Source organism: Pelophylax lessonae (genome assembly GCF_965119305.1).
Source record: "Pelophylax lessonae genome assembly, chromosome: 2".
In the NCBI taxonomy this organism is placed as follows: domain Eukaryota; kingdom Metazoa; phylum Chordata; class Amphibia; order Anura; family Ranidae; genus Pelophylax; species Pelophylax lessonae.
In genome coordinates this window covers 452,274,419-452,298,512 of record NC_138769.1, presented here as the reverse complement: position 1 = coordinate 452,298,512, position 24,094 = coordinate 452,274,419, and the positions used below count along the sequence as shown (strand labels likewise).

The following is a 24,094-nucleotide window of genomic DNA, read 5'->3' as shown; positions in this document are numbered from 1 at the left end:
AACTATTAAACAATGTAAGCGTACAATGTCCCCACACTATGTGTTCTGCAGTATATTAATGAATCAGGTGTTATTGCATCTAATCAAGTAACCATAACCAACATGTTCATTCCACACTAACACAAGAAATCAGTGTATATTTTTTAGATTTGGCAGCATATACCAGCAATTGTAGTTATCCACTCTTTTAGCAGGGTTTTCACATCATTGAACTCAATGGCACCAGCCAAGTTGGGTGCTTTTGCTCGGTGGGGATTGCATCCTTCTGTCAGGGATCCTTGGGCATTTGACGTTGTGGGACATAATTCAACCTGAGAAATTAAATATATGTTGATGCTTAGATTTCTGATAATGAAAGGTGTTGCTAGGCCACAAAAGCAAAGCAAAGACACACATTGGTGGGAATAAACAAAGTTCTGCATGTACAGTGCTTGCATGACTCTTCTAAACTTACATGAAGAGGATGCTGGTCCTAATTAACCAATTTGCCGTGAGGGCATACATGGACATCCTCCCATGAATCCTTCTGACTCAGCTGATCACAGATCCGGGTAAAGGGCCAATTACAGCGGCCCTTTACCACACTGACAGCATCAGGAGAGGAGAAGAGAGCCAATAACCGGCTTGTGTTAAAGGGACATCTACCCTGATAATCAGGGTGTCCTGACTATCAGTGCAGTACCAACAGTGCCCATCAGTGCAGCCTCATCAGAGGACATCGGTGAAGGAGAAAAATTACCCGTTTGCAAAATTTTGCAACAAACTATGAAAATGTTTTGGTTTTTTTTTTCAAAATTTTGTCTTTTTTCGCTTGTTTAGCAAAAAAATAAAAAACCCAGTGGCGATTAAATACCACTAGAAAAAAAAGCTCTGTTAGTGTGAAAAAAATTATAACAATTTCATATTGTTACAGTGTTGCACGACCAGGCAACTGTCATTCAAACTGTGACTGAAGCGCTGAAAGCTGAAAATTGGCCTGGGCAGGAGGAGCGTAAAATTATCTAGTAGGCAAGTGGTTAACAAAGGGGTGCAAGGAGTGATCAGTTCTCTGTTCTGTGGTTGTGACAGGTATAGCAAAGCTCTGATCTCTCTGCACTGTTATATCTGTCCTGTTAATTCCTCAGATTGTGTGTGCACAAGGTATATCAGATAGAATACTCTAAACTCCCTCATTCCAATCTGTTACTACAGGAACAGCATCAGAGCACATCTATATTGGAGGGTGTAAAAGGCATAGTTATTAAAGTAGATGCAATCTATTTCTAATTAAGCTTTAACATGTTAATATGATTTCAAAAGTTATTTTCAATATTTTTAAATATGCAGATTTCATTAAAATAATACCTGGCTATACTACCTTAAAAGTTCAAGCACTTCCTATTATAGGCTGACAAGCCTTTGCTGGAGTGAGTGTTCAGAAAGTGGCTGCAAAGAGGCTGCAGGAGTTCAGCAACACAGAAATGCAACAAAGGATGAAAAAAAGGTAAAAAAAGTATTGTTTAAAACAAAAAAGGCAATTTATTATACACAGTGCATAGAGAAAACTAAATGTAATTCAGTTAGGATTTTACATGTACTTTCATGTACTTTAACACTGTCATTTTCAAAACCCTCTAATATAGATGTTTGCCACCAGCTATAAAGTATGTTGTCACCACTGTGCAGAGTACAGGTGTCTACTGCTGTGCCCATCATGTTAGGAATAGTGTGTACTATAAGCTCCATTACTACCTGCAACTCCTCCAGGGTCAAAGGACTGCAGTGAGTGTCACAGAAAACCCGATACAGGTGGTCCCCGGGTTACAAACAAGATAGGGTCTGTAGATTTGTTCTTCAGTTGAATTTGTTTGTAAGTCAAAACAGGTATATTTTGTAAGTGTAGCTCCTGCCAAAATAATAATTGTTATGTTTTTTTGGATAGCATAGGGAAGGGTTAATACCCCTGTACCATTTTTTTGCTGTCTGTGCCCCTGTTCAGAAGATTTCACCTCGCTTTCTGTCCTTATGACAATTGGATTTTGAAAATGTTGGTTTGTTGTGGAAACAACTATTGGTAATAAAGCTTCAGTGGAGAAACATTCTGCCCATTGAAACTCTTACAAGAGTGAATTTCCCTTCCTAGGTCTAGATTTTCTCTCACTTCCTGTTGTCTCCCTCCGTTTATAAGTACAAGTCGTTTGTAAGTCAGATTTTTGTAACCCGGGGACCGCCTGTATAAGGAAAATAGGGAATATGCAATCACGCTAAATATATATCTGCTACATTAGGAAGTTGGTAGGCAATCAATGTTATATTTAGGATAAATGACCAAATGCCTTTACAGATTCATCTTTATAAGGAAAGAAAAAATGCACTTAAAAGCAAGCTCATTGTCTGGGTTACCTGAGATTGCCCAGGATGTATGGCTTCTTGCTTTAGGGTCCCATCTTTAAGCTTCTGTGGGCTCAAACTATATCCAAAGTTTTTAGCTGGGCTACCAAAGAGCTTATTCTTCAAGGGACTCTGTATCTTCTTTACAGGACTTCCTAGATTTTTCTTTCTACTTTTTTTCTTTGACTTCAAAGGAGGCCGTTTTAACTGCAGCAAAGGATTTTTTGGAACTGAAAAATACAGAAATATTACCCCAATGTTAAAATGATTTAAAATATAAGTAATGTCCATATATTTGTGCTATAATGTTTCAAGCCTTTTACTAAAATATGTAATTCACTTGACACAATCAGTCTTTTTTTAAAAAAAATCAGCCATACGGGCTAATTCCTCATTAGTGTAAATCTGAGTTTTGTATTCAGGACGTGCTCTGCCCTGCCTCCGCCCCGCCTCCTCTCAGTGAGCTCAGTAAGGATATAATGCTTTCAGTCCTTTCCATTGGTAATAGTCGTTTTAAAGGGGATTACATAGATCTAAAGTTACTTTAATCACAAATGCAGCATAAAACAATACTTTTTACCTGCCTCTAGAAAGTGTTCATGGTTTGATTTCTGAAGCAATTGAAAGAACGTTTTTTTTTTTCCACAATACTGCAAACCATGTGTTCACTTCCCTTCTCTAGAATATTAGCCCATAGATTTTTTTTTTTTTTTTGTTTAACAAGCTGGCTGAACAAAAAATAACTGAAAGATCCTCACATGGACACCAGTGATGTGGATAAAAGGACCTCCCGCGCTATGCTGTTGTATTGTGACAGCAGGGACTTCCCCTTCTTGTCAGAATACACTGATCAGCGCTGCAGCAGCTGATTGAATGCTGGTTTACCAGCAGGACCATCCGACAGAAGCCGTTTCTGTTGAACAGGTGTAAACACATACTAAAATTCGTCCGGTTCCTGCTGAATTGGCCGAATTTCGATACATGTAAACTTCGCTTTTTTTTAACTAAGCTAATGGTTAGTGACAAAGATGGGATATAAACATTTCTAGCAAGACAGAAACATTATAATCGAGGCACAGCTAATCACAAAAGGCAGATACTAAAAAGGTAAAGAAGGGCTGATACATAAGCCTTGGTAAAAGGTAGTGTTGTGCCGTTTTCTGCCCGGAAAGGTGATTTTTACAACCAAAAAGTCTTAAAGCGATTGTTATTTTTTAACAAAAAAAAAAAAAATGAGACTTTACAAACATGTTATACTTACCTGCCCTGTGTATTGGTTTTGCACAGAGCAGCCCAGATCCTCCTCTTCTGGGGTCCCTCCCTCCTGTTGAGTGCCCCCACAGCAAGGAGCTTGGTATGGGGGCACCTGAGCCGAGCCACAGCTCTGTGTGTCCATTCAGACATGGAACCCCAGCCCGGCCCTTCCCCCTTTTCTCTCTCCATTGGCTGACTGACTTTGATTGACAGCAGCAGGAGCCAATAGTGCCGTGTTGCAGTCTTAGCCAATGAGGAGGAAAGTCTCAGGCAGTCAAGACACTGCTGCAACATTGCTGGATCGAAATAGGGCTAAGGTTGGGGGGGGCTGCTGCACACAGAAGGCTTTTTATCTTAATGCACAGAATGCATTAAGGTAATAAAACCTTCTCCCTGTACAACCACTTTAAGAATAGCAGTGCTAAAAATGTCTAATCAATCATGCCTACAAATCTCTACAAATACATGAATAAAATCTTCAATTTAATTTCCATGACATTAGTCTGTGGAGTCTGTAAGAAACATTTACTGCACAAAAAAGGAGGAACTGAAGGTATACAAGGAGGAATACAATGCGTTACAGTCAGTGAGTAAAGTGTCCAACCTGGTGGAAGAAGAATCTTTACAACATTGCCTTTTATTAAGTGATGCCTTACCAAGTACAGAGTTTGTACCAACATTACTGTCTGACTGCCTGTTCCTTTGACCATAAGCCGCTCTTAACTCTTCCTGAAGATCAGCAGGCAGAGCAGCAAACACTTCTGGATCTACCTGTTAGAACAAATGACACAACTTAATTACATGCAATCAATAAACCCAATACAAAAAAATAAAGTGGCAATGACAGAATGGTAAGTTTTTTAAAGACGAGAAAAAAAAAAAGTGTTGCTTTTTCATTTTTCTAACCTGGACTGCAGGGATGAAAGGGACAATTTGTTTAGTTGCTATGGAGAACACATTTGTTTTTTTTAGATACTGTATCTGATGACCATTAGCATTTATCAAGAACCATCATACAGTATTTAGACATGAATTCACAAAAAAATGTATAAAATTTGGAGAAGGGCAGAACAACCCTGTCCAAAAGGGGTTTAAATCTAAGCATGGAGACATAGGTACCTGTGTATTGCTAAATCACACAGTTAGCTCCCTGTTCATCTGCCTGATGAAATCACCTATAGGGTCCAATAAAATTATTAACTATTCTTGTAGTTGGAAAGGTCAGCCCTCACCTCTGAAAAAGCTGGTAAGGCAATGACATTAATGCCTTCCTCTTCTCCTTGCTCTGACAACTGTGGAATCTGTAAAAGGACAGTTGCCACTGGCTGCTGCTCAGTGCTGGTTTCATCTGAGGCCTCTCTCTTGCTCTCAGCAGAAGGTGGCCTTTGCTGTGCAGCAAATGTCTGCTCCACCTGTTCCCTAATATCTGGAGGTAGAGCTTCCAAGACAGATGGGTCAATCTGCAAAAGAAACATCATCATTGACTAGAAAAACATGTCAAACTATTCAAATCAACAAGCCACACAAAGTTACAATAGGAAAATATTGCCCTATATACACTGCTCAAAATTAAAGGAACACATTTTAATCAGAGTATAGCATCAAGTCAATTAAATTCCTGGAATAATGATCTGGTCAGTTAAGTAGCAGATGGGGTTGTTAATCAGTTTTAGCTGCTTTGGTGTCAATAAAATTAACAACAGGTGCACTAGTTGGGCAACAATGAGAACCTCCAATGGTTTTACAGGTAGCGGCCACTGCCATTTTTTCCCTACTCATCTTTTCTGACTGTTTTTCACGAGTTTTGAATTTGGCTAGGGTCAGTGTCACTACTAATTGTAGCATGAGGCGATACCTGGACCCTATAGAGGTTGTACAGACAGTCCAACTCCTCCAGGATGGCACATCAATATGTGCCATTGCCAGAAGGTTTGCTGTGTCTCCCAGCACAGTCTCAAGAGCATGGAGGATATTCTGGACAGGGCCATAGAAAGTCCTTAACCCATCAGCACAACCGGTATATGCTACTTTGTGCAAGGAGGAACAGGATGAGCACTGACAGAGCCCTAAAAAACTCCAGCAGGCCATTGGTGTGAATGTCTCTGACCAAACAATCAGAAAGACTTCTTGAGGGTGGCCTGAGGGCCCGACATCCTCTAGTGGGTTCTGTGTTCGCTGCCTGGCACTGTGGCGCTTGATTGGCATTTGCCATTGAACACCAGAATTGGCAGGTCTGCCACTGGTGCCCTGTGCTTTTCACAGATGAGAGCAGGTTTACCCTGTGCACATGTGACAGACGTGAAAGGATATGGAGAAGCCGTGGTGAATGTTATGCTGCCTGTAATATTGTTCAGCATGACCGATTTTGTGGTGAGTCAGTGATGGTCTGGGGAGGCATATCCATGGAGGGACCCATAGACCTCTACACACTAGACAATGGCACCGTGACTGCCATTAGGTATAGGATGGAATCCTTGGACCCATTGTCAGACCCTATGCTGGTGCAGTGGGTCCTGGGTTCCTCCTGGTGCACGACAATACCTGGCCTCATGTGGTGAGAGTTTGCAAGCCACTTCCTGGAGGAAGAAGGAGTTGATGCCATTGAATGGCCCCCACACTGGCCTGACCTAAATCCAATAAAACACCTCTGGAACAATATGTTTTGGTTCATCCAACGCTGCCAGGTTGCACCTCAGTCTGTTTAGGAGCTCAGTGATGCCCTGGTCCAGATCTGCGAGGAAAAACCCCAGGACAACATGCATTTTCTCATTAGGAGCATGCCCAAACGTTGTCAGGCATGCATACAAGCACATGGGGGCCATACAAACTACTGAGTACCATTTTGAGTTGCTGAAATAAAATTTCAGCAAAATGGACTAGCCTGCTGCATCATTTTTCACTTTGATTTTCGGGGTGTCTTTGAATTCAGCCCTCTGTAGGTTGATCATTTTCATTTCCATCAAATGATGTGGCATACTTTTGTTCCCAACACATTACCCAGTCCATATCAGTATAGATATCCTGCATATTTTACCTATTGAGATCTGATGTGTTTTCAAAGTGTTCCTTTAATTTTTTTTAGCAGTGTATATTCTATCCTATTGTTAAAGGCAAAATAGCATCAGCACTGGGAAGCACACATATCATTGTAATTCACAATGATATGCTGCTCAGAGAAATGGAAAGTGAAGTGGTGTTGGTCCACCTGGCATTAGCAGAATCAACCCTGACAAACACCAAAATTAAGGATACTCTTTCCCACATATATTTGCAAGTGCTAGCATTACAATGATCAGGTAATATGTAAAGCTAACATGGATTGCCTTATCTCTCCCTTTTGTTTTTTTTTTTTTTCAAATCAAATAAAATTTAATGAACGTTTACCATGGTTTACAAACCACTTACAAAAGTTACTATTAGTACAAATACAAACAATTGCTGGTAGAATTCAAAAGGGTATAAATGGATGAGAGAAAGATTGTTACTTATGAATATTGTATCCTTAAAGGACAATTACCATGATAATAAAGGCATAACTATACAGAAAGAAAGGATCTTGCGTCATGTTTAACATTGTTTAAGCTGTGTATATCTAACATGTCATCTAACATTTCTACAGTGTATGTTGAGACACTAATGTCTCAACATACACTGGATAACATGAACAAGGGACAAGCATTATAAGACTGCCACGGTCTTATTTATGGTAAGAAGATTTGGAAATATCTGCAGTTGGTGTTGTATCAATTCAATCGCCAATCTAAGATTGGTGTTGTAGGTGCTATACCGTAAGTGCTGAGCCAATCACCCCATATTTTCTAAACTTGATAAGACGACAATGTTTGGTATAGGACTGCCTTATCTTATTTGCTTTGTTCTCACTCTTTGTTAATACATAAGCATTCAAGCAGGTCTCCTACTGTCACTTCAATCAGTATATTAAGTATATTTGCTGCAGACAATACTTGTTGATAATACTAGGGCTGTATTTGATTATATTGCCATGCTGTTAAATTGCAAGACCTAAAATAAAAACAAATCAATCCACCCAAAACCTACATTTCTATTTCTAAACAATGCTGGAGAGTTAAACCACCAGATAGTTTCTAAATATGATATCTTATAATGGTCAGGAACACCCAACACTCCCAGGTGGAAAGTAACCGATTCAGGAATTGCAGTAGGGAAATCTCACCATTGGAGTACATAAGTCGTATAAGAAGCCAGGGACTGATTCAGCCCACCAGGCACCACCTGTAATTAAATGATAACTTTTGGATGACCTGGCCCTTTAAAATTTAACAAAACTGTTTTTATTAGTTTTGCATCATTATACAAAATGTTCCTTTTCATTTACAGGTAAAAGGGTACAGCATCTTTTACAAATACAGTATGTTGCCATGGAAATAGTATTTGTAAATTACATTTTAAGACTGTACATAAGTATTAGAAAATGTAAAGTATTTAACAAAAATAAACAATGAAACAATATATTTGTTGGATTTTGAGTAAGAAATAATTGGTGTTTTCGATTGAGGAAAGTACACACAATAGAAGGAAATGCTTTGTTCATTTTTCATGTTAGTGGTTTACAACCACTTTAAAGCTGATCTCCAGGTTTCCTGGCACTTTAAATAGTTTGTTTGGACCAAGCCGGTCCAAACAAACCATTTCTTTCACTAAGTGTTGCACTAGCTTCAGCTACATACAGTACACACACAGTGCTGGGTTTTGGCTGTGAGGCAGAGACTTACCGTCTCACACCCGGAACAAAATAGGAGTCGGTCTGAGCATCGCTCAGCCGCTCATAGTGAACTTTGTATTCTTTGAATAAATATAAAGCTTCCTCTGATTGGCGGAGAGGCAGGCTGATGGCATTGCGCCCTATGATTCAGCTTTTTACAGAATACACAGCTGCCAATAAATGGCTGCGCGCCGCTTGGACCGACTCTTATTTTGTTCCAGGTGTGAGACAGGGAAGTTTCTGTCTCACAGCCAGAACCCAGCACTGTGTACTGTATGTAGCTGAAGCTACATAGAGTTTATACCATGTGTAGATCCAGTGCAGCACTTAGTTAAGGTAATAGTTTGCTTGGACCAGCGTGGTCCAAACAAACTAACTGAAGTGAGAGGAAACAGAGATCAGCTTTAAGGTTTCGGTGGGGTTGAGGGGTATGATTTCTAAATCTCCACCAAGCTTTACATTGGTGATAAAATCAGAATTGGTTGTTCTTTCTATGCTATCAGTTTCTCAGAAGTATCCTTCTACTAAAGAAGTACAGACACATTGAGAATTGTGTTTTTTTCCCATTTACTTTTTAGGTAGGATTAGCAGCCATTAAATAATAAGCAATTATTGAACAATAATTATATGGGAAGATTTCCAAACTGATATTTAGTATGGCAAATTTTGAGGATTATTTTTTTAATGTATTCAGAAATACAGGATAGTATAAATAAACCATTTCTTTAAATGCAATCACTGAAACATAAGGATGACCATAGCATATCTAATATAGCCCAAACAAAAGATAACACAAATAAAAAGCAAATGAGAAAAAAATCATTAGCGAAAGATAACAGTAGCATTGTGGAATAAATCACCAACCTGAGAAGGGGATGGAACTTCAATAGTGAAATTAACTCTTGATTTAACACTAAAAGGAGTGTGCAGGCCATTCTTTTTCACAGGGGAAGATGCTTTGCTGGTACATGGATCTTGGCTGGAAGCGTCACTCTTAGAAGTAATGGAAGTACATGTTCCAAATGCTGATGAAATCTGAACATCCAAAGCCGCAACAAAAACTGTATAATTAAATGAAAAAACAGGTAATATATAAGAAGAGCCATGTAAACACATTTCTGTAGAATATGTGCATCTGTAAACAGGTAAAAGTTTTGTGGCAATATTAAAATGACCTATTGTGCTCAATTTATAAAAACATAGATACAGTGGATATAAAAAGTCTACACACCCCTGTTAAAATGTCATGTTTCTGTGATGTAAAAAAATGACACAAAGATAAATAATTTCAGAACTTTTTCCAAACTAAAATATTGTGGTTGCATACGTGTGCACACCCTCCTATAACTGCGGATGTAGCTGTGTTCAGAATAAGGCAATCACATTTAAACTCATGTTAAATAGGAGTCAGTACACTCCTGCCATCATTTAAAGTGCCCCTGATTTACCCCAAATAAAGTTCAGCTGTTCTAGGTCTTTCCTGACATGTTCCAAGTCGCAAAAACAATGGTCGGCAGAGAGCTTCCAAAGCATCAGAAGATTATCATTGTAAAGGGTATCAGTCAGGAGAAGGATACAAAAGAATTTCCAAGGTATTACATATCATGGAACACAGTGAAGACAGTTCTCATAAAGTGAAGAAAATATGGGACAACAGTGACATTATCAAAAACTGGACGTCACCCCAAAATTGATAAAAAATTGATAAAAAGACAAGAAGAAAACTGGTCAAGGAGGCTGTCAAGAGCCCTACAGAAACAATAAAGGAGCTGCAGGAATATCTGGCTGTGTGGTACATGTGACAACAATCTCCCGTATTCATCATATGTCTGGGCTATGGGGTAGAGTGACAAGACGGAAGCCTTTTCTTACAAAGATAAACATCCAAGCCCAGCTAGATTTTGCAAAAACACATCTGAAGTCTCCCAAAAGCATGTGGGAAAATAATGGTCTGATGAAACCAAGGTTGAACTTTTTGGCCATAATTCCAAAAGATAGGGTTGGCACAAAAACAACACTGCACATCACCAAAAGAACACCATACCCACAGTGAAGCATGGTGGTGACAGTATCATACTTTGGGGCTGTTTTTCTTCACCTGGAACAGGGGCCTTAGTCAAGGTAGAGGGAATTACGAACAGTTCCAAATACCAGTTAATATTGGCACAAAACCTTCAGGCTTCTGCTAGAAAGCAGAACATGAAGAGGAAGTTCATCTTTCAGCATGACAACGTCCCAAAGCATACATCCAAATCAACAAAGGAATGACTTCACCAGAAGAAGATTAAAGTTTTGGAATGGCCCCTGCCAGATTTCAGACTTGAATCCAATTGAAAATCTGTGGGGTGATTTGAAGAGGGCTGTGCACAGGAGATTTTCTCGCAATCTGACAGATTTGGAGTGTTTTTGCAAAGAAGAGTGGGCAAATATTGCCAAGTCAAGATGTGCCATGCTGATAGACTCATACCCAAAAAACTGAGTGCTGTAATAAAATCAAAAAGGTGCTTCAACTAAGTATTAGTTTAAGGGTGTGCACACGTATGCAACCATATTATTTTATTTTTTATTTTTACTTCCCTTCACCAAAAATATTTCAGTTTGTTGTTCAACTGAGTTGTACAGTTTATAGGTCACATTAAAAGGTAGAAAAAGTTTGAAATAATTTATCTTTGCCTCATTTTTACATCACAGAAACCTGACATTTTAACAGGGGTGTGTAGACTTTTCATATCCACTGTACATGCTCAGCATTATCCTGCCAGTAACTCAATGAATCAGTTTCAGAAGATTTCAGTATAAATGTGAACTGCTAAACTTTTTGGCAATTATTTTAATGTATGTTGAAAGAACATACACAAACTGTAAAGTAAATGTTAACTGATGTGTACAGCCTCAGAAAATGACACAACATATTGGGGGACTTATGTAAAATAAATAAGAGGTGATCAAAGAAAGTCCATGAAAAGTCAAAGGGACTTAGGAAAGGGGTGGGTCGCCTGGAAACATGTTGCATGATCTGCCTGCTCCCTAACTCTTTGTAGTGCTCCACCATGTCTGTATGGATCTCTGTGCACCAATGCTGGCTTTGTCAGTGACAGCCAGCCAATGCGAAGATTCAGATTTTAGCTGAGCTTTTCACGTTGCGGTCTCCCCTAAAGCCTTGTGACTGGAGCTATTGCAAGGTTTCCTTCTGTGACTTGCCAGTTAATCTTAATGTTGGCATCTGCAGTTTTTACATGTATATGGTTAATAATTTTACTTTGCAATAAAAACATGTTCAGTTTCACTGATATCCTGCAAGGGTTAATTGCTCCATTACGGTATATCTAGGGGAATAAAAGGAAATATACTTACCTGATCCTTCGCTCCTCCTCGCAGCTAGACTGGTGCCCGCAGCTTTGTGATCCCCACACTCTAGCAGTTTAGAGTCCTGGTAACATCTGGACCCGAGCAGGGTCCATAGCCCCGCTCTGGGCATGAGGATGCAGAGGAACAATCAACCAATGGATTGTAGGGGGAGTGCTGTCCGCTGAGGGAGTGGGGGAGCAGAGGATCAATTAAAACGGTTTTTCCTCTCCACACAAAATAGGTTATACGCCTTTGCAATGCGGGCACAGCCCCACTGCAAGGAATAATTGTTTGTATCTTGGGCTTTAACCAATTCAGCTCTCACACCTGGTGGACCATATGGACCAGAAAAATGTTTACATTTATGCTAGGAGCCTGTTTATTGTGCAACAACCCTGGCATTACTTAGGGTAACAAACGAGGCTTTATTTTTGTGATATGGTCTTGCAAAAATAGGAATTTTGGCTTATCTGTAAATTGTGCACACTTAAATTACCCCAGCCACTCTTATTTATAAGCAAGCAATAAGGAGTGCCCAAGACACAGGGATGTATGCTGTACTGTACACCATGGCAAGTAAATATTCCTATTATCTTATTTGTTCGGTACAGGATACAGGACTTGTTTTCTTAGACCATGGGACATGCCCAAACAATAAACTGAAAAGACATAAGTCCATCTAGTTCAACTTGTAGAATAAACAAGTAGAAAAACTCCAAATACACAATCCTATACAGGTTTACAGGGTTACAAATATCGGACTTACAAACGACTCCTACTTACAAATGGAGGGAGACAACAGGAAGTGAGGAGAAATCTAGCCCTAGGAAGGGAAATTCCCTCCTGTAAGAGTTCTCATGGGAAAAAGGTGTCTCCACTGAAGCTTTATCACTAATCCTTGTTTCCACAACAACCCACAATTTTCAAAATCCAGGGACAGAAAGGGAGGTGAAATCTTCTGAACAGGGGCACAGACAGCAAAACAGGGGTACAGGGGTGTTAACCCTTCCCTATGCTATCCAAAAAACTTAAAAATTATTATTTTGGCTGGAGCTAAACTTAAACAAATGTACCTGTCCCTACTTACAAACAAATTTGACTTAAGAACAAACCTACAGACCCAATCTTGTTTGTAACTCGGGGACTGCCTGTAGCCACAGTGGATACAGAGAAGGGTAAAAAAAATATCAAGTATGATCCAATTTGCTACAGCCAAAAAAAAAAAAAAAAAAAACCCTTACTGATGCCCCTATTCCCTAGATCAACTGCTCCTGGTGTTACTACCTATAAAACTTAACATCAAGTCTTATGGCTGTTACTGTGAACCCACCTTTCCATATTTGGAGGTTAAATCTCTTTTCCTTGAAGCATAAAGAGTACCTCCTTGTCCTCTGTAATGACCTAAAAGTGAATAACTCAATGCTAAGTTGACTATTTAGACCACTTATGTATTGATACAGTGACAAGAAAAAGTATGTGAACCCCTTGGAATTAACTTGTTTCCTGCAGTAATTTGTCATAAATATGTCGGATGTCTGCCCACTAAGCTGCATAGAGTGCTGCACAATGTGGAAGCCCCCATGGAGGGACGCACAGACCTCTACAGGCTATGCAATGGCACCCTGACTGCCATTAGGTATCGGGATGAAATCCTTGGACCTATTGTCAGACCCAAAGCTGGTACAGTGGGTTCTGGGTTCCTCCTGGTGCACAACAATGCCCAGCCTCAAGTGGGGAGAGTATGCAGCCAGTTTCTGGAAGATGAAGGAATACCATTGAATGGCCCCCACAACCGCCTAACCTAAACCCAATAGAACACCTATGGGACATTATGTTTCGGTCCATCTGACGCCACCAGGTTGCATCTTAGTCCATTCAGGAGCTCATTGATGCCCTGGTTCAGATCTGGGAGGAAATACCCCAGGACATTATCCGTTGTCTCATTAGGAGCATGGCCCAACAGTGTCAGGCATGCATTAAAACATGTGGGGGCCATACAAACTACTGAGTACCATTCTGAGTTGCTGCAATGAAATTTCAGCAAAATTTACTAGCCTGGCGCATGATTTTTTCAGTGTAAACATAAACAAAAAAGAGAGGGCGCACCAGCCTAGCGCATTATCCTCAGTAAGCTTTTATTAATAAATAGTTAAAAGTATCTACTCACAAACAAGTGATGTAAATCAGCATATTAGATCCGACTGACAACGTCCATAATGTCCATAATGTTGGAGTCCACTGTCTAAGTCCAGGGAATTGGCTAACGCGTTTCGAGGTAGGACCTCTTCCTCAGAGCCTAGGGGCCATAACTGGACCCATGGTATATATACCCAAAGTCTTTCAAATTAACCTCAAGATTGGGGGAGGGAGTACCTACCCGGTAGGTGTGGCCACGTAGGTGTCATTGACAAGAGCCCGATGTTCATTGAGTTGTCAGTATATACAGACGATAAACAATAATAATAATTATTGCAACAATTCCATGCATAAAAAAATGACAATACCCTACATCGGTGTGCACATAACTTAAAAAACATATATAAAACACGTATAAAGCATGTATGACATGTATGAGACAATAATGGATGGTTGCTTTTAAACTACATAAGTTTTACATAGTGTTAGCAGCTGTATTTGTATCATTCATTAGCATTGATATAGACAAATCTATACCATAGAGTGTTTTGTACAGAACATGCTTATCCAAGGAAGGGAAGAGGAGGGAGGGGGGAGGAGGAAAAGGTTTGCTACTAATCGGTGGTAAAAAATAACAAATAACAATTAAACAAATAACAATTAAAAATTAGGAAAAAGGCATCCATGAAAACAGCCTTAACCACCTCCCACCCAGCCACTGCACATATACGGCCGGGTGGGAGTCTCGTCCTGATCGGCCGTTCTGGAACATCCTTCAGAAGGAGCGAGATTGCGCCGCCACGGGCACGCGCAGCAGCACGATCTCGATGTGCCTGTGTCCCTCAGACACAGAGCAACAAGATGCAGGAGGAGGGCCCTGTGATTGGCCCTCCTGATCACATGATGGCTGTGTCCAATCACAGCCGTCAAGTAATGTAAACACAGCCGTTGTAACGGCTTCGATCTCTTCTCCTCCTGACAGATCCTGTCAGTGAGGAGAAGAAGAGAGGATCTGTACTGCAGCCGGGGGGATCAGTGAGTATTTCTAATTACTCACTGATCACAGGGGGGTCTGTGCTGGTAATCAGAACATTGATTACCAGTGCAGCCCTGGGGGGGGGGGGGGGGGGGGGGTCTGCAACTAGAGCCACCAGGGATGCCCACTCATGACCACCAGGGATGCCCACCCCACCCATAACCACCAGGGATGCCCACCATGGCCACCAGGGATGGCAAACAGGGCTCAGAGAGCCTGCCAGTGGTGCCCTCCCTATCAGTGCTGCCCACCAATGCCATCTATCAGTGCTGCCCACCAGTGCCCATTATTGCCATCTATCAGTGCCGCCCACCAGTGCTGCCTCAGTACCCATCAGTGCCGCCCATCAGTGCCGATCAGTGCTGCCCATCAGTGCCACCTATCAGTGCCCATCAGCGCTGCCGATGCCTATCAGTGCCCACCAATGCTGCATATCAGTGCTATCTATCAGTGCCACATATTAGTGCCCATCAGTGCTGCAGATTAGTGCTACCTATCAGTGCCCATCAGAGCTGCATATCAGTGCCACCCCATCAGTGCCTGTCAGTGCGGCGTCATCAGTGCTCATCAGTGCAGGAAAAAAACGTATATTTACAAAATTTTATAACCTAAACAAAAAACTTTTTTTTTTTTTCAAACTTTTCGGTCTTTTATTATTTGTGCACCAAAAAAGAAAAAACCTGGCGGTAATCAAATACCACCAAAAGAAAGCTCTATTTGTGGGGGAAAAATGACACAAATTTGGTTTAGGTGCAGTGTTGCATGACCGCGTAATTGTCATTCAAAATGGTCTGAGAAGGAAGGGGGTTTAAGTGCCCAGTATTGAGGTAGTTAAATAGCTTTACTCCTACAGCGTGTAGCCTTTGATTACCGGCAGGAATTCAATGGTTACTCGCCACTATATGGCACATGGATGGGTATAAGTATATGTGTATGTGTGGGGAAACAATGTAGATAATGTTATAAAAAGAGAAAAAGGTGATTTGCAGATTGGCTCAATAGACTGTTGTGCTATGTGCACCAACCGATGACCGAATATCGTGGTGCCCAGTGTCCCTCTGTTCGATAACCGGGGGGGGGGGAGAGAGGAGTGGAACGCACGCCATCCAACCTAGAAGGACCGTGTGTTCCAGCTGCGTGACGTCAGTTCCACCGGCAGGAACTGACACATCTGATGACGCTCCCGGAGGAGATGTGCATACCAAGAGGGAGATGTTTACCTAACGTGCATTGGACCCGCCTCCACTGGATGTACGTCACTCCCTCTTCCCATTCTCAGCCATCAGAGCTAACATAACTAGATCTCTGCCCAGCTAAAAATATTGTCTGTAGCAAACCCTAGTCCCCCAATCCTAGTGTGGGAGTTAAATTAAATGTATTATTATTTTTTACCACTGATTAGTAGCAAACCCTTTTCCTCCTCCCCCCTCCCTCCTCTTCCCTTCCTTGGATAAGCATGTTCTGTACAAAACACTCTATGGTATAGATTCGTCTATGTCAATGCTAATGAATGATACAAATACAGCTGCTAACACTATGTAAAACTTATGTAGTTTGAAAGCAACCATCCATTATTGTCTCATACATATCATACATGCTTTATACATGTTTTATATATGTTTTTTAAGTTATGTGCACACCGATGTAGGGTATTGTCATTTTTTATGCATGGAATTGTTGCAATAATTATTATTATTTTTATTGTTTATCGTCTGTATATACTGACAACTCAATGAACATCGGGCTCTTGTCAATTACACCTACGTGGCCACACCTACCGGGTAGGTACTCCCTCCCCCAATCTTGAGGTTAATTTGAAAGACTTTGGGTATATATACCATGGGTCCAGTTATGGCCCCTAGGCTCTGAGGAAGAGGTCCTACCTCGAAACGCGTTAGCCAATTCCCTGGACTTAGACAGTGGACTCCAACATTATGGACATTATGGACGTTGTCAGTCGGATCTAATATGCTGATTTACATCACTTGTTTGTGAGTAGATACTTTTAACTATTTATTAATAAAAGCCTACTGAGGATAATGCGCTAGGCTGGTGCGCCCTCTCTTTTTTGTTTATGTTTACAGTGATTAGTTGACCACCCCGGTCGTAGAGGGCAGCAAGGTCTAGCCATTTGGGGATGCCAAGTGAAAGTCCTGTGACAGAGGGTGTTCGAGAACCAAGTTCTGAGCGCAGGAGCAAGGTGCCAAGCAGCACATAATTTTCTTTTGGGCATGATTTTTTCACTTTGATTTTCGGGGTGTCTTTGAATTCAGTCTGTAGGTTGATAATTTTCATGTCCATAAAACAATGTGGCATACTTTCATTTCTAACACATTACCCAGTCCATATCAGTATAGATATCTAGCGTGATAATTTTCCTCATTGAGATCTGAGGTGTTTTCAAAGTGTATATTGTTTCCATATGTGTACATATGGAAGCACATGGGAATGTCTAAGAGAACGGTGAGCTCATTTACCCCTAGGGTTATTCTGCTCCAGTAGGGTTGGAAACATAGCTTATAATTATACACGAGTATGCTTGGTCTTATCTTATTTATCGATCTGTGTGTTCTGCTCTAATTATCCTTTAGGTTTTGTGTCATAATGGCAATTTATATTTATACATAGATAATTGGGATCTATGTCTTTTTATCTCAGGAAGAATTCTGTGGCTTGGCCCTATGGCTAATATGTCATGTTGATTTTATTGTATGTGGTAAATTTAGGTGGGTATTGGAGCTGTGCCTAAACTTTCTCACTCCGACCCCCCCACCCCATTTTTTTCCTTGTTTTTGAGGAATATGACAGATGTTATTGTTTCGTAATATACATATTATGATATATACAGTTTTTTTTGGTTGTATTGCATTGTATTTCTGTTGTAATTGTCGTTGAAGAATGAAACATTGGCTGTATATATAAAAAGGATACATATGTGGATCTGGATCAAGCAAGCTATTTGCGAAACATGTCAATCCAAAACACCACACAGAAACTATTTGCGTATACTAAACGTATTTCTGTGAATTATTCAAATCAGATCATTTTTAAAATCATGTTTTAATTGTACAATAGTTTTGTTTATATATGTATATGGCCTATTTGTGGAACATTTAAAGTCCCATACTCTTCTCCCCTGCGCCATATGGTTGGAGGGAATTATACTATTGGATCTGACCACTTCCCCCAACACCCTTATAGGGTTGAATGCTGCAGTGCTACACCTGGCCACAAACTGATCTACAAACATATTTTCTTGACGGCTGAGCATATAGCAAGATCGGCTAATTTTCCAAAATCGATAATAAGGGGGTGTTTTGTGGTCGTTGGGGTTTTCCACTTTTCTATTTTTTTATGGCATTTAACCAGCCAGTCAAAAGCCAGCCAAACTGCAATAAAATACTGGATCGAAGATGCCTGAAATCTTTAAAACTCTTAGATTAATGCACCCTTTACAGTCAGGTCCATAAATATTGGGACATTGACACAATTCTAATCTTTTTGGCTCTATACACCACCACAATGGATTTGAAATGAAACAAACAAGATGTGATTTGACTGCAGACTTTCAGGTTTAATTTGAGGGTATTTACATCCAAATCAGGTGAACATTGTAGGAATTACAACAGTTTGTATATGTGCCTCCCACTTTTTAAGGGACCAAAAGTAATGGGACAGATTAACAATCATAAATCAAACTTTCACTTTTTAATACTTGGTTGCAAATCCTTTGCAGCCAATTACAGCCTGAAGTCTGGAACGCATAGACATCACCAGATATCACCAGACGCTGGGTTTCATCCCTTGGGATGCTCTGCCAGGCCTCTACTGCAACTGTCTTCAGTTCCTGCTGGTTCTTGGGGCATTTTCCCTTTAGTTTTGTCTTCAGCAAGTGAAATGCATGCTCAATCGGATTCAGGTCAGGTGATTGACTTGGCCATTGCATAACATTCAACTTCTTTCCCTTAAAAAACTATTTGGTTGCTTTTGCAGTATGCTTCGGGTCATTGTCCATCTGCACTGCGAAGCGCCGTCCAATTAGTTCTGAAGCATTTGGCTGAATATGAGCAGATAATATTGCCTGAAACATTCATAATTCATCCTGCTGCTTTTGTCAGCAGCCACATCATCAATAAATACAAGAGAACCAGTTCCATTGACAGCCATACATGCCCACGCCATGACACCACCCCCACCATGCTTCACTGATGAGGTGGTATGCTTTGGATCATGATCAGTTCCTTTTCATCTCCATACTCTTCTCTTCCCATCACTCTGGTACAAGTTGATCTTGGTCTCATCTGTCCATAGGATGTTGGTCCAGAACTGTGAAGGCTTTTTTAGAAGTTGTTTGGCAAACTCTAATCTGGCCTTCCTGTTTTTGAGGTTCACCAATGGTTTACATCGTGTGGTGAACCCTCTGTATTCACTCTGGTGAAGTCTTCTCTTGATTGTTGACTTTGACACACATACACTTACCTCCTGGAGAGTGTTCTTGATCTGGCCAACTGTTGTGAAGGGTGTTTTCTTCACCAGGGAAAGAATTCTTTGGTCATCTACCACAGTTGTTTTCCGTGGTCTTCCGGGTCTTTTGGTGTTGCTGAGCTCACCGATGTGTTCGTTCCTTTAAGGATGTTCCAAACAGTTGATTTGGCCACACCTAATGTGTTTGCTATCTCTCTGATGGGTTTGTTTTGTTTTTTTCAGCCTAATGCTGGCTTGCTTCACTTATAGTGTCAGCTCTTTGGATCTCATATTGAGAGTTGACAGCAACAGATTCCAAATGCAAATAGCACACTTGAAATGAACTCTGGACCTTTTATATGCTACTTCTAAATGGGATAATGAGGGAATAACACACACCTGACCATGGAACAGCTGAGCAGCCAATTGTCCAATTATTTTTGGTCCCTTAAAGAGTGGGAGACACATATACAAACGGTTGTAATTCCTGCACCTTATTTGGATGTAAATAGCCTCAAATTAAAGCTGAAAGTCTGCAGTTAAAGCACATCTTGTTTGTGTCATTTCAAATCCATTGTGGTGGTGTATAGAGCCAAAAAGATTAGAATTGTGTCGATGTCCCAATATTTATGGTCCTGACTGTATAAACAATATACATTATTACATAGCACATGTCATGTACTAGATTACCTGTCTTATTCTCAGGTAGTTCTTCAGCGGGATTCTTTTTCCTCTGATCACGAAACATGTCAATAAGTGAGCGGGACCCTCCTGGCTTCAATCCAGATTTAAGTGGCGAAGGACTAAAATTAGATATGTGCGCTGGAACCAACTGGTGCATCTGAAGTCCCACCTTATTTAAAACCGAAAGCACACAAATAACAACTGACAATTTCTTCCCCACAAAAGAGTACATATTCTGAAATGTTTCACATTTTGAAATTGTTTTGGGGAAGAGCATGCATGCAGCAGATGAACATGGCTACCTAGAGACTCTGCTCTGTGCCACTTAGGCACTTATTCCCCAATTACAGGATCCTCTGAACCTACACAAATGGACATTATCATGACAGACAACATGATGAAACCCTGAGACATGAACTGCCTGCAAAAATTTAATTTAAAGCAGCATTCTACAGGTTTCTCCAATCTGACGTTGCCAAGATGGTGCCAGAACCCTGGACAATGGGCAAAATTACAATGCTCTCCTCCCCCGATTCAGTTTCTTCTGCACAAATTTATATTGATCGTATGTGAAGAAATATCAACAGCCTCCCATATGCTTTCAGCTGAATTTCTTCGTGACACAGAAGAACTGAGCCATCAAACTAGCTCTCTAACACCATATGAACAACACCATGATAGAATGACATTTTGTATAGCAATGTGAAACAGTATTATAGCAAATGAAATGATGTTGTTCACTCTACTTACCCCCCTCATATCTGATACATTCAACTTTATTGAATGAAACATTTTTAGAACTTCTTTTCCAAATACTTTGGCATTATCTGTTGCTTGTTCTAGGGTTGCTGTCCTGTACAAAAAAAAAAAAAATTTTTTACCCATTATCAAATCAACACAATATAAATTGTACCACACAATCAAAAGAAGATCTGAGATAAAATAACAACTTGTAAGGGTCAATTTTATAATAGACCAGGTTTTATTTAAAAATATGCGTGTTAAAAGTGGTTATCATGTACTTGTATAAAACGAGTATGCTTTTCCCCATTGCTTCATTTGTGTGAAATACTTGGTATTGCTGCCAGTCCCCCTGCTTTCCTTTTTCAAACTGATCAAACCAGGCATGGAAGCACATCTATCCCAGCATGGTCATTTTTCTTCCATTCTACCTGGGAGCACAGCCTGCCTGTAATCCAATGGGCACACTTGTGCTGACACACCCCTTGGACAGCTCCTCACTAGAAAGATTAGTGTACTCCTGTTTCTCTGCCTCCGGCTGCTATGTCACCCCTCCCCTGTAGTATCTACCTCTCTACAGCTCTCTCATCCGCTATGCAGCTGAGAACAGAGGTCATGTGATCACTTGCTAATACCGGTATATACATACACACACACACACACAAATGTTTTGCCCTGCAATTCTATTTTAAACTGAATAGGTTGTTTTGCCAAGGGAAGGGTATATGCATATACCCTAAATCATTTTTTGAGAATAAATGGATTAAGAGGTTTCTGATAGCATGTTGCATATGAACTGGGGACTATAATAATTTAAGTACTACACAGATAAGGAATTCATTTTGTGGATCTTTTGCTGAGTTTACAAACTGCTATGTTTCTGAAAAAAAAAATAGATTTTTGGCCCTGGAATCTTGTTCCTGTTTTTAAACCCCTGACAAAAACAATTACACTGAAGGGATTTAACCAATTCAACACCAGACCACTTCTGACATGTCTCACATAAATGTAAAAATTACTTAGAATCCCCAAATATTATATATTAGACCCCAGATCTCTCCTCTGCTCTTCAAAATAGCTGATCAAACCAAGATCGTTTTGATCAGAACAAGACGGTAATGGCTGGTTTACATGAGGCCGAAACCTAAAGTGACTAAATCCTCATTGCTTCTGGTTTCTGACATTACACAGTTGGGGGGGGGGAACAAAACCAGTTCCTCTGACTCTGTCCCAAGAGTTGGATGCCACCAATCGCATTCTTACTGGGCTCCCTGATTGCATGGGTGAGCCTGGTAAAGGCTGTAATGGGAGGGGCATGGGACCCCCCTCTCCGTCGCCTGTAAAAGTAATCCAGCAGCTTCCTAGCCACTAGAATTACTTTTACATTAACCACTTTAGCCCCGGTAGATTTGGCTGCTCAATGACCAAGCCACTTTTTTCAACTTGGCACTGCATGACTTTAACTGACAATTGCGCGGTCATGCAATGCTGTACCCAAATGAAATTTACGTCCTTTTTTTCCCACAAACTGAGCTTTCTTTTGGTGGTATTTGATCACCTCTGCACTTTTTTATTTTTTGCGATAATAAAAAAAGAGCAAACATTTTGTAAAAAATTTACATTTTCTACTTTGACAGTTAAAAAATAGCCAATATATTAAATTTTTGTCATATATTTAGGCCAAAATGTATTTAGCTACATGTCTTAGACAAGAAAATTCTCAATGAGCGTATTTTTATCCACTTTAAGACCGGAAGATTTTACCCCCTTCCTAACCAGGCCATATTTTGCGATTCGGCACTGTGTTACTTTAACGGACAATTGCACGGTTGTGCAACGCTGTACTCAAATGAAATTTTTGGCCTTTTTTTCCCCCCACAAATAGAGCTTTCTTTTGGTGGTATTTGATCACCTGTGCGATTATTAATTTTTTTTTTTTTTTTTAAAAGAGCGCCAATTAGTTTTTTGCTACATATTTTTGGTAAAAAAAAAAAAGAAAAGAAAAAAATCGCAATAAGCATATTTTGATTGGTTTACCAAACGTTATCGCGTTTACTAACTACGGGAAAGATTTGTCATTTTTATTGTTTTTTTTACTAGTAATGGCGGGGATCTGCGATTTTTTTCCGGGACTGTGACATTGCGGCAGACAAATCGGACCCCTAACTGACATTTTTGACACTTTTGGTGGGACCAGTGACATTACTACAGTAATCAGAGCTACAAATATGCACTGTTACTGTAATAATGACACTGGCAGGGAAGGGGTTAACACTGTTGGTGATCAAGGGGTTAAATGTATGCCTCATGCTTACTGATGTGTGTGGGGGGGGGGGGGGGGGTTCTGTGACAGAGACAGAGATCGCAGGTTCAGCTATGCTGAATCCTGTGATCTCCTCCTGTCTGTCACAGAGTAGATCCGCCCGCTTTGTTTACACAAGCGGGCTGATTTTCTCACTCTTTCCCCAACCATCGGAGAAGAGAGGCGGTGATCACCGCCTCTCCCCCTCCGGCCCGACTCCCTCTGTGTCTAAACAGAGGAGCAAGCCAGGAGTCCAGCAACTTAGGTCTACGTCGCTGGACACAGGGCTACCTCTGTGCCGCAGTAGCAGCACAGTGAGCAGTCCTAAAGTGGTTAAAGGGAATCACGAGCCCTTTAAAACTATATCTCAATCATTGCTGCAGCGATGGCCAAGATATCACAGAGCCGTTGACGGGACCGGAAATTACATCACAGGAAGTGACATCTCGCCAACCAGAATCCAGAAAGCTGAGGAATGAGCTGGAAGGAGGCAAAATGACAACAACAATTGGCTAATACAGGTCTTTCTTGCATCTTGCAAAAAAAGTGTTTTGTTATTATGTAGAGCATGGAATATTCTTTATATAATCAAGAAAAGGGTGCAATACAAAAATAATATTTTATACATTTGTTTGTTCTGTACACAGTAAACAGTGTTGCTCCTAATAATTGGGTTCAAGAAAGAGTGACAGTATAAAATGTTGAAAAAACTGGATTTTTGACTTACAGTAAAATCCTTTTCTCTTAAGTTCATTGACGGACGCAGTTCCTGATGCATATCAGTAGGGTTATACTGTCCCAACAGGAGTAGGACACTAGGCAGAAAAAAAGTTCTGGCTATGCCTATGGGCAGTCCCAGAGGGTACACCCTCTCTCTTCCTGCATAGGATGTCAGTTTTGTATCAAAGCAGTGTCAGAGAAGTAACACCAACCCAACTAAAAATAGAGGGGCGGGTACTGTGTCCTTCAATGAACTTAAGAGAAAAGGATTTTACGGTAAGTCAAAAATCCAGTT

The 24,094-nt window shown here is 40.5% G+C and overlaps 1 protein-coding gene across 1 annotated transcript in view; it reads right to left on the bottom strand.

Annotated features, from left to right (window-relative positions):
* Positions 1–24,094, bottom strand: part of REV1 (REV1 DNA directed polymerase) — a 119,555-nt gene that overhangs the window by 11,445 nt on the left and 84,016 nt on the right. The window contains exons 15-21 of the mRNA XM_082247162.1: positions 20,787–20,889; positions 20,043–20,205; positions 9,233–9,429; positions 4,857–5,084; positions 4,281–4,395; positions 2,383–2,600; positions 164–311 (exon numbers count right to left, since the gene is read on the bottom strand). Of these exons, the coding sequence (XP_082103288.1) occupies positions 164–311; positions 2,383–2,600; positions 4,281–4,395; positions 4,857–5,084; positions 9,233–9,429; positions 20,043–20,205; positions 20,787–20,889 (1,172 nt within the window). The remainder of the gene's footprint in view (positions 1–163; positions 312–2,382; positions 2,601–4,280; positions 4,396–4,856; positions 5,085–9,232; positions 9,430–20,042; positions 20,206–20,786; positions 20,890–24,094) is intronic.